Consider the following 12,392-nt stretch of genomic DNA (forward strand, 5'->3'; position numbering starts at 1 on the left):
GCCAGGCTGGTTGGCACAGTGCGTCCACACAAGCAGAATTGAGGTTTCCATGTTTAAAGAAGACCCCTCAACTCTTCTGACATGTCTATTTTAGTAACTACTTGCATTCCGCAATTGCGGACAAGAATAGGACATGTTCTATTTTTTTCGGGATCGGAATTGCGGACCCAGAAGTGCGGATCCGCAATTCCGGATCCGGGCAGCACATCGTGCTGCCCCATAGAAATGAATGGGTCCGCAAATTCCGTTCCGGAATTGCGGACGTGTGAATGTTTTTTTTATTTTTTGTAAAATTGTTTAAAATAATAAACGTGTCGCTCCAAACCCCCTCCGTTCCAGCGCCGCTGGGGGAGGAGGATGCAGGTATTTCTCTCTTGTAGCACTGACTAGTCGCTGACTCCATGTGCCTCCCCTCTAAATACTTCTGATATATGGGTATTTGTGTTTCCATGAATTTCATTACAAGATTTTTATTTTTTTCCCTTTAAACTCTAATTTACTGCAAGCAAAAATCAAGCCTGCCGCCATCTGTTAGATGTATTAAGCCGGCGGGTAATCTGCTCGCTTTGGCTCGCCGTCAGTAAATTTCGAGTGAATAGAGGCTGCGGCATGCTGGGGCAGATTTCTGTGTCCTGCCCCACGGTGCATATGAAGTCACAGCCGCAGCACCCCATATAAAACACCTCCCATAATCACAAAGCTACAGGATTCAGTGCCTTATTCCCCCATATAGTGCTGCCATATGCTACCTATGTATAGTCCAGTATATTTAACCATATATAGTGCCGCCACATGTGCCCTCCATGTAAAGCCATATGCTGCACATGTAGCATTCATCCACCTATGCCTTCCCAGTAAAGACGTGTCGCCCTTACATAGAGTACCTCGTGGTATGTGGCCCCCACATACCTTCCTAGACTCCAGAATATCTCTTTATGTATGGCCAAATGCCCCTCACATGTAGTACGACAACACATATATACCACACTCCATACTATATCTCCCCATACAAAGTACAGCCATATGCCTCTCACATAGAGTACCACGACAGGTGCAGCCATATATTCCCATACAGAGTGCCGCCATATGCCACCCTTATAGACTCCAGAATGTTTTGCCATATTCATTGCAGTCACATGTCCTCAAAGTACAGCCGTATGCCCCTCAGCCATATACCCTTTTATAGAGTGCCGCCATATGCCACCCATATACACTCCAGTATATTTCCCCATATAGAATGCAGCCAAACTTGTCCATGTACAGCCAAATACCGCTCATATAGAGTTCAACCACATGTGCCTTCCAAGTACAACCATATATCCAGCAACTTGTTGTGCCCCCCAAGGGCGACCATATACCCCCTTATAAAGGGCAGCCAAATATGACCTCTGAGATTAGCGAGCGGTATGCCACCCAAATAGACACCTTTATATTTCCCTATAAAGAGTGTAGCCACGTATGCCATCAAGTATAGCCATAGGCCCCTCACATTGAGTCTAGAGACATCTGCATGTGCCCAGTGCAGCCATATACCCCCATATGAAGTGCCGCCATATGCCACCCATATAGACTCCAGACAGTGTCCCTATATAGAGTATAGCCACATGTGCCCTCAAGTACAGCCATATCCCCTCTTAAGTCTGATATCGTGTGTATCCATATCACAATATTTATTGAAGAGTATGCTTCAGCAGAAGCAACCCCTTTCAGATAGGGGGCGCCACAAATTTTTGAAAACCCTGTCAAACTGCTGGTTTTGCCAGAGGAAACTGTTTGCAGTGCTGATTGTAGCCTTTCTGCTGCCTGAGGCAAAAACTGAAATGGCGGCCCTCGCCCTCCTCCCAGTGCCAAATTCTCAATCCAACCCTTGTTAAAGACCTATTTGGATGGACATTACATATGGCGCTATAAAACATACATACAGGGTAATACAGCAGCACATACCTATTACATCCAGTGATGTCTCCTCTGATGTAGACTTTCTCTTTTCTCATCTTCTCCATTCGGACCGGACCGCCATGATAACTTCTCTCAGTCTCATCTTGTCTCTGCAGAGTTTGACACACAGACATCTTCACAGATTCCTCACATTTCCATCACCCCGCCCCCTCCTGGTGCCTCAACATCGTCGTCCTACTGCTACCCCCAATATTGTGCCCGCCATGCTCCCAAACGCCTCCAAATGCTCTACTGCAGAAATAATAGTGCTGATAGTCCTCCCCATAGTAATAATGCTCCAGACTGCCCTAAATAGAGTTCCCCCTACAGTACCTCAAATAGCAAACCCATTAGTAATAATGCCCTTCATATTGTGCCCAATAATAATGCCCCAAAAGTACCCCCAATATTAATGATGCCCACATAGGGCCCCTATTTGCCCCCAGCAGTAACACGTCCTCTCTATAAGGCAACCCCTATAGAGCCCACAGTAGTAATAAAGTCCCTATACTGTCCCATGTAGTATATATAATACTCTCCCCCATTCCCAATACTGCCAACATACAACTCCGCTCATCTCGCCTCATGGCAGAAGCATCCCTGACCATGTGTGGCCATACGTTACTGTAGATGGTGGCACTACTAGATGGCAGCCATTCATTTCACAATGTAATACAGTACATACATGGCTCCCAGAGCAGGAGCAGGCTGAGCGGCTCTGTGTTCTGGCTTGTAGGGGGGTCCCAAATGTTTATAGTGCCCGAATGCCCTAATGGGACATATGAGATCAGTAATCCAGCGGTGTGCCTCCATCTTGTTCTGTATGCAGAGGATGACCATTGACCCAGCTTTGATCATTAATCTTCTAATTGTCTTTTCCTTACACAATTATTATCCATGCACACATCCTTGAGGAGGAATACAATTATAAAAGACGTTACAGTAACCTATACTCTGCAGTAAAAGATTCATCACCATGTGCAGTGCCGCAGCGCGCAGCCCCTCCTGGGATATAAGGGGTTACATTTCCTGCAATCCTCCGCCATGAGCAGGGAGGCCTCGTTAATCATGGTGTCCTAGTGATTACTACCGCGTTAATCTTTCTAAGGTCGGAGCTAAGCCAAAGCTTTATAGAAAGCTACATATACAAGGAAAAGGCAATATTACTGTTACCAAGTGTAGCCTACTGTATACTGAATGATAGGTGCAGTAGTACATGGCTGCCAGACCAGCAGAACCTGGATGACTCCGATGGAGAATAATCATTCGGGTTTATGTGTTGGCAGAGCCCCCAACAGAGATTTATTCCATACCATGAACCTGAGAAATAAATGTACAGAGGAGAATATTGTGATGTGTATAGAGCTGTGATAGCAAAAGGTGGCGCCATATAGCGCCATGTAGTGTTTATTCATTTAGGATGTATTAAGGGTGTCTGTATATCCCTGTGATAGTGTATGTAGTGTCTGTATAATCCTGTGATAGTGTATGTAGTGTCTGTATAATCCTGTGATAGTGTATGTAGTGTCTGTATAATCCTGTGATAGTGTATGCAGGGTCTGTATATTCCTGTGATAGTGTATGCAGTGTCTGTATATTCCTGTGATAGTGTATGCAGTGTCTGTATAATCCTGTGATAGTGTATGTACTGTCTGTATATTCCTGTGATAGTGTATGTAGTGTCTGTATATTCCTGTGATAGTGTATGTAGTGTCTGTATGTTCCTGTGATAGTGTATGTAGTGTCTGTATATTCATATGATAGTGTATGTAGTGTCTGTATGTTCCTGTGATAGTGTATGTAGTGTCTGTATATTCCTGTGATAGTGTATGTAGTGTCTGTATATTCCTGTGATAGTATATGTAGTGTCTGTATATTCCTGTGATAGTGTATGTAGTAGTGTCTGTATATTCCTGTGATAGTATATGTAGTGTCTGTATATTCCTGTGATAGTGTATGTAGTGTCTGTATATTCCTGTGATAGTGTATGTAGTGTCTGTATGTTCCTGTGATAGTGTATGTAGTGTCTGTATATTCCTGTGATAGTGTATGTAGTGTCTGTATATCCCTGTGATAGTGTATGTAGTGTCTGTATATCCCTGTGATAGTGTATGTAGTGTCTGTATATCCCTGTGATAGTGTATGTAGTGTCTGTATATTCCTGTGATAGTGCATGTAGTGTCTGTATATTCCTGTGATAGTGCATGTAGTGTCTGTATGTTCCTGTGATAGTGTATGTAGTAGTGTCTGTATAATTCTGTGATAGTGCATGTAGTGTCTGTATTTTCCTGTGATAGTGTATGTAGTGTCTGTATATTCCTGTGATAGTGTATGTAGTAGTGTCTGTATAATCCTGTGATAGTGTATGTAGTGTCTGTATATTCCTGTGATAGTGCATGTAGTGTCTGTATATTCCTGTGATAGTGTATGTAGTAGTGTCTGTATATTCCTGTGATAGTGCATGTAGTGTCTGTATGTTCCTGTGATAGTGTATGTAGTGTCTGTATATCCCTGTGATAGTGCATGTAGTGTCTGTATATTCCTGTGATAGTGCATGTAGTGTCTGTATGTTCCTGTGATAGTGCACGTAGTGTCTGTATATTCCTGTGATAGTGTATGTAGTGTCTGTATATTCCTGTGATAGTGTATGTAGTAGTGTCTGTATATTCCTGTGATAGTGTATGTAGTGTCTGTATAATCCTGTGATAGTGTATGTAGTGTCTGTATATTCCTGTGATAGTGCATGTAGTGTCTGTATATTCCTGTGATAGTGCATGTAGTGTCTGTATGTTCCTGTGATAGTGTATGTAGTAGTGTCTGTATAATTCTGTGATAGTGTATGTAGTGTCTGTATGTTCCTGTGATAGTGTATGTAGTGTCTGTATATTCCTGTGATAGTATATGTAGTGTCTATATATTCCTGTGATAGTGTATGTAGTGTCTGTATATTCCTGTGATAGTGCATGTAGTGTCTGTATGTTCCTGTGATAGTGTATGTAGTGTCTGTATATTCCTGTGATAGTATATGTAGTGTCTGTATATTCCTGTGATAGTGTATGTAGTGTCTATATATCCCTGTGATAGTGTATGTAGTGTCTGTATATTCCTGTGATAGTGTATGTAGTGTCTATATATCCCTGTGATAGTGTATGTAGTGTCTGTATATTCCTGTGATAGTGTATGTAGTGTCTGTATATTCCTGTTATGGTGTATGTAGTGTCTGTATATTCCTGTGATAGTATATGTAGTGTCTGTATATTCCTGTGATAGTGTATGCAGTGTCTGTATATTCCTGTGATAGTGTATGTAGTGTCTGTATATTCCTGTGATAGTGCATGTAGTGTCTGTATGTTCCTGTGATAGTGTATGTAGTGTCTGTATATTCCTGTGATAGTATATGTAGTGTCTGTATATTCCTGTGATAGTGTATGTAGTGTCTATATATCCCTGTGATAGTGTATGTAGTGTCTGTATATTCCTGTGATAGTGTATGTAGTGTCTATATATCCCTGTGATAGTGTATGTAGTGTCTGTATATTCCTGTGATAGTGTATGTAGTGTCTGTATATTCCTGTTATGGTGTATGTAGTGTCTGTATATTCCTGTGATAGTATATGTAGTGTCTGTATATTCCTGTGATAGTGTATGCAGTGTCTGTATATTCCTGTGATAGTGTATGTAGTGTCTGTATATTCCTGTGATAGTGCATGTAGTGTCTGTATATTCCTGTGATAGTGTATGTAGTGTCTGTATGTTCCTGTGATAGTGTATGTAGTGTCTGTATAATCCTGTGATAGTGTATGTAGTGTCTGTATATTCCTGTGATAGTGCATGTAGTGTCTGTATATCCCTGTGATAGTGTATGTAGTGTCTGTATGTTCCTGTGATAGTGTATGTAGTGTCTGTATATTCCTGTGATAGTGTATGTAGTGTCTGTATATTCCTGTGATAGTTTATGCAGTGTCTGTATAATCCTGTGATAGTGTATGTAGTGTCTGTATGTTCCTGTGATAGTGTATGTAGTGTCTGTATGTTCCTGTGATAGTGTATGTAGTGTCTGTATATTCCTGTGATAGTGTATGTAGTGTCTGTATGTTCCTGTGATAGTATATGTAGTGTCTGTATATTCCTGTGATAGTGTATGCAGTGTCTGTATATTCCTGTGATAGTGTATGTAGTGTCTGTATATTCCTGTGATAGTGCATGTAGTGTCTGTATATTCCTGTGATAGTGTATGTAGTGTCTGTATGTTCCTGTGATAGTGTATGTAGTGTCTGTATAATCCTGTGATAGTGTATGTAGTGTCTGTATATTCCTGTGATAGTGCATGTAGTGTCTGTATGTTCCTGTGATAGTGTATGTAGTGTCTGTATATCCCTGTGATAGTGTATGTAGTGTCTGTATGTTCCTGTGATAGTGTATGTAGTGTCTGTATATTCCTGTGATAGTGTATGTAGTGTCTGTATATTCCTGTGATAGTTTATGCAGTGTCTGTATAATCCTGTGATAGTGTATGTAGTGTCTGTATATTCCTGTGATAGTGTATGTAGTGTCTGGCTATTCCTGTGATAGTTTATGCAGTGTCTGTATAATTCTGTGATAGTGTATGTAGTGTCTGTATGTTTCTGTTATAGTGTATGTAGTGTCTGTATATTCCTGTGATAGTGTATGTAGTGTCTGTATATTCCTGTGATAGTGTATGTAGTGTCTGTATATTCCTGTGATAGTGTATGTAGTGTCTGTATATTCCTGTGATAGTTTATGCAGTGTCTGTATAATTCTGTGATAGTGTATGTAGTGTCTGTATGTTTCTGTTATAGTGTATGTAGTGTCTGTATAATCCTGTGATAGTTTATGTAGTGTCTGTATATTCCTGTGATAGTGTATGTAGTGTCTGTATGTTCCTGTGATAGTGTATGTAGTGTCTGTATATCCCTGTGATAGTGTATGTAGTGTCTGTATGTTCCTGTGATAGTATATGTAGTGTCTGTATATTCCTGTGATAGTGTATGTAGTGTCTGTATATTCCTGTGATAGTGTATGTAGTGTCTGTATGTTCCTGTGATAGTATATGTAGTGTCTGTATATTCCTGTGATAGTGTATGTAGTGTCTGTATGTTCCTGTGATAGTTTATGTGACGTGGTTGTGTTCATACTTGTGCACACGCTGGTGTAACTGCATATTCTGGCTGTGATATGGCGATATAATTGTATGGTTTTATGATATTGTAGAACTTTTATGTCGTAGCTGCCACACTTCCAGACCATTACATCAGATCATATAAAGTGACCAATTCTGACATTGGTCTCCTTCTGTCTCTTCTCTACCAGGGATGCGTCAGGGTAACGATGTAGGAACCATGTATCGCTCTGCTATCTATACGTATACCAAGGAACAGATGGACGCTGCCTTGAAATCCAAAGAAGATTACCAAAAGGTAGGTTTTACTGGACACACATGGCTAAATCCGACATCCCGAATGACACAGAACCAGATTCATCTTGTCAGCAGTGAATTTTTAAAACTTTGTAATCAGCAAAATCGAGTAAGTCGTCTGCAGAGAGTATTTAAAGATGTCTCCTCATACTGTGACCCAGCTCCATGTCTGTCCAAAGGTGGAATGCTCTAGACCAGGGGTCAGCAAACTTTGGCACTCCAGCTGCTTTGAAACTACAACTCCCAGCATGTACACTTGCTCAGCTGTTCTTTTAACTCCCATAGAAGTGAAAGGAGGATTCTGGGAGTTGTAGTTTCAGAACAGCTGGAGGTTGCTGATCCCTGCTCTAGACTATGGTATATTTGTTGTTTAAAAGTGGCCATAGACATGAAGACATCTCCTGTCCGTTTGCAGTATTAGAGAATATGGACATCATAGAGGGGCAGAGAAATCACTGAAAGAAATAGCACTCACATAACAATAGATACAAGAATTATATATGAACTAAAACTTCATTGTGATATGATAAAATCTTAGATTCTTAGCCAATATATTTTAATCAAAATACATCATTGCCCACCCACCACAGCAAGGTGATCTCAGTCAGGCAGGAGCCTACTGTATTTTATCCTGTACTGATCCTGAGTTACATCCTGTAATAATTATTTACAAAGTCTAAATGACTATTTGTAAATAATTATATATATATATATATATATATATATATATATATATATATATACCTGTATGTATGCCTAGGGTCTACATCCTGTATGATACTCCAGAGCTGCACTCAATATTTTGCTGGTGCAGTAACTGTATACATACATTACATTAATTATCCTGTACTGATCCTGAGTTACATCCTGTATTATACTCCAGAGCTGCACTCACTATTCTGCTGGTGCAGTCACTGTGTACATACATTACTTATCCTGTACTGATCCTGAGTTACATCCTGTATTATACTCCAGAGCTGCACTCACTATTCTGCTGGTGCAGTCACTGTGTACATACATTACATTACTTATCCTGTACTGATCCCGAGTTATATCCCGTATAATACTCCAGAGCTGCACTCACAATTCTGCATGCTTCAGAGATGAACTCTCCATACATTTCCTGCTGTTTCATCGCCTACACCCTACCTGCTCTGGTAATTTCATACCTCCCAACTCTCTAAATGAACAAAGAGGGATCTGCACGCCTCTAACTCTGCCCAAAACATAACTATGCACCTAATCCCGACCAGTCCTCTTAATGCCCCCACATAGTAATGCCCCCACTTCATGCTACCAAACAATATTTATGCCCAGTTATGTGCCCCCTCACAGAATTATGCCCAGCTGTTCCCACAGTTATATGCCCTGTTATGTCCCCCATTAATATGCCTAGATGTGCCCCCAGAAATATGTCCAGTTATGTGCCCCCAGTAATATGCCCAGCTATGCCCCCAGTAATATGCCCAATTATGTGCCCCCAGTAATATGCCCAGTTATGTGCCCCCAGTAATATGTCCAGCTGTGCCCCCAGTAAAATGCCCAGCGGTGCCCCCAGTAAAATGCCCAGCGGTGCCCCAAGTAAAATGCCCAGCTGTGCCCCTATTAATATGTCCAGCTGTGCCCCTATTAATATGTCCAGCTGTGCCCCTATTAATATGTCTAGCTGTGCCCCCAGTAATATGTCCAGTTATGTGCCCCTATTAATATGCCCTGTTATGTGCCCCCAGTAATATGTACAGTTATGTGCCCCTCACAGAAAGTTAAAAAAATAAACACCACATACTCACCTTGTTCCTAGCAGCAGCAACAGGACATCGGCTGCTCTGGTCTGTGGAGGAGGCGGAGCCGAGGCTGACTGCCTTCTGGCCCCGCCCACAGACAAGAGGTGTGTAGAGCGGGCAGGGGGGAGGAATGATGAAGCAGGAAGCCGCTGCCGGCTCTCTGCATTATCATAATCCAGGCAACTGTCTCTGCTTCCTATGGAAGAGAGCTTCCAGAATGCGGGACATACCTCCCCCGTACCGGGACAGCGGGACAGTCCCTGAAATCTGTGTGTCTGCCAACCAGCTTGTTGACTGTTTCCTGTGATGAGTAGTGGATTTATGAATGCAGCTATGACCTGTAGTGTGCCTTGTTGGTTTTATTATATTGTAAAACTAGAAGCAGCAAACACTGATGATAGGAATGACACAACCAGGGAAGCAATGTACTGTAAAGAAATCACCTGATTGTGATGAGATTACAGAGCGCGGCGGCCATACTAAAATGAATTAACCACTGTTTACGGTCCAGTCATCGCTACTCAAAAGAGAAGGACGGTGTAATTGTAGGTTTCCAAATCCAATACCAGGCACTGGATGTTGTCAGCTGGCAGCCGAGATATGTGAAACCCATTGTGAGTACGGAGCCCTGTGCCGGCCAACATACCTATGCAAAAGGATCTCATTCCGCCAGACGAGTGCACACCGCCCAATGCACAGACAGTGAGCGCGGGGTTAATTACTGAAGGTTGTATGGAAGGTGTCCCATCTCATTGCTGATTGGGGCCAATGATACAGATCTCCCCCTCTCCCCCATCTCACAAATCAATACAGAATGCCCGTGCACATCTCGTTGTGTACCTCAGGTGTACAATTACACCCAGCTGTAGAAAGGGGTTAAATGTTAATTTTAAATACTTAGGATAATTCATCAGATCGAGGGGGGTACGACTCTCTGCACATCCAGCGATCAGTTGTTTGGAGGGGCCGTAGAACTGTAGACATCAGGTTCATCAGTCACATGGGATTGAGCTGCAGTACCAGTCACAGCCACCACACGCTGTGTGGCGCTGTGCTGGTATACTGTGAAGAAGTAGCATTTGGAGTTGGCCCTTCATTGATCTTTTATTAATGACCTGCCCCAGAGATAGGTCATCCATAGTTAAACCTAATTTGTGGTGGGGATTTCCACATTGGAAAATTCACTTCGATGCACAATACAAGTGGATGGGGTTTTAAAAAGCTGCACCAAAGGACTTACCGTATTTTCCACCCTATAAGACGCACCTAGATTTTAGAAGAGGAGAATAAGAAAAAAAATATTTTTCATTAGACCTCAGATCAGACCACCAATCAGACCCCCAATGTTAATAAGACTCTCAGTAACACTTCAGCTCAGACCCCAATGTGAATGACCCCCAATCAGACCTTAGATCAGAGCCCCCAATATGATTAAGAACCCCCCATTAAGAACTTAAATCAGACCCCCAATGTGAATGACCCCCAGACCTCAATACAGACCCCCTTGCTCAGAGCAAATAAAATAAAAAAATACACTTACCTCTCCTCCGCTCCTAGGATCCAGCTCCATCTCTTCCTGCCGCGCGCTCTGCTGTGACCCGACGCGCACAGCTTGAGATCTCAGAGTGGTGATGTCTTCATGTGCGCAGTCACAGCACAGCCGATGGAAGAGGACCAGGAAGCGGTGAGTACAGAGCCCGGGGAGTGCTGCATTCACCGCTTCCCAGACCTCCGGTACTAATGAGCCTTTCAATAATGGAAGTGCTTATTAGTATTCACCCCATAAGATGCACTAGCATTTTCCCCACATTTTGGCTGGAAAAAAAGTGTATTTTATGGGGCGAAAAATGGATAAAAGTAGATAAGTTGTGACCATCACTTATTGTGAATAATAGATCCTTTGTTATCTATATACAGGTGATACCTGTCAGTGTAATCTGTGATGATAATGAGATTACTGCTGAGAAGTGATTTCCAAAGTGCTCTATTTGTTAAAGGTGTTGTACAGATTTAGAAAAACATGGCATCTTTCTTCCAGCTCAGCTCAGCCCTTTTGAAAAATCACGTAAATGGCAGTATTTTTTAAGAAAGTAGTCATATTTCTGTAACCACAGCCCTTAAAACACTCCAGCATTTTCCGTATATAGTGAAGCATCGGCTATTATTAAAGTCTCCTCTGTGGGTTCTTGTGTTTACCTGTTTAGTTGATGTGCCATTTATGGCTTGTCTGTCATCCTAAAAAAAAAATTTCCTGCTATGTTTCCCTTTATTTCAGTTCACATTTCCCATGTTGCCTCTGAATTTTCAGGGCTAGAGCGAGCAGAGTTTTCTCACACTGCACTCACTGTGCATGGGATCCTATAGAAGGACAGCCAGTGATAGATCGAGCTAAGCTGCAGCCTGCCTCTCTTGCCTCCTGCTTGTGATAGGCCTCTCCGCTCTTAAAAGCAGTGTAAAAACTGCATATCAAAGAGTACACTGAAGATTCTGCACAAAGCAGACACTAGGAGGCAAGGAGAGCAGGGTAGAGCAGCATCTTATAAGATAGCCCAATAGTAACAAAAAAGGGGCTGAAACTAAATACATTGATCGAGGAACTACCCAAAAAATCTACAGTGCTTATACATGGAGCCCCACACGAAATACAAAATAATGACACCTTTTATTAATGGATATTAAAAATGTATGTTAAAATCAATACATAAAAATGGAGGGGACATAAATAATGGTGCACATGCTGTCCTACTAAAAAAAACTAAATAGGTCTGTCTACAGCCATACATAAATGACCACATAAAGTGTACAGGTCCTTCTAAAAAAATTAGCATATTGTGATAAAGTTCATTATTTTCTGTAATGTACTGATAAACATTAGACTTTCGTATATTTTAGATTCATTACACACAACTGAAGTAGTTCAAGCCTTTTCTAGTTTTAATATTGATGATTTTGGCATACAGCTCATGAAAACCCAAAATTCCTATCTCAAAAAATTTGCATATTTCATCCGACCAATAAAAGAAAAGTGTTTTTAATACAAAAAAAGTCAACCTTCAAATAATTAAGTTCAGTTATGCACTCAATACTTGGTCGGGAATCCTTTTGCAGAAATGACTGCTTCAATGCGGCGCGGCATGGAGGCAATCAGCCTGTGGCACTGCTGAGGTGTTATGGAGGCCCAGGATGCTTCGATAGCGGCCTTAAGCTCATCCAGAGTGTTGGGTCTTGCGTCT

General features: G+C 41.8%; 1 protein-coding gene across 1 annotated transcript in view; it reads left to right on the top strand.

The window, feature by feature from the left end:
- Positions 1–12,392, top strand: part of MSRA (methionine sulfoxide reductase A) — a 284,243-nt gene that overhangs the window by 202,434 nt on the left and 69,417 nt on the right. The window contains exon 6 of the mRNA XM_040427165.1: positions 7,270–7,376. Within this exon, the coding sequence (XP_040283099.1) occupies positions 7,270–7,376 (107 nt within the window). The remainder of the gene's footprint in view (positions 1–7,269; positions 7,377–12,392) is intronic.

The sequence above is a fragment of the Bufo bufo genome, chromosome 4 (assembly GCF_905171765.1).
Source record: "Bufo bufo chromosome 4, aBufBuf1.1, whole genome shotgun sequence".
Classification (NCBI taxonomy): Eukaryota; Metazoa; Chordata; class Amphibia; order Anura; family Bufonidae; genus Bufo; species Bufo bufo.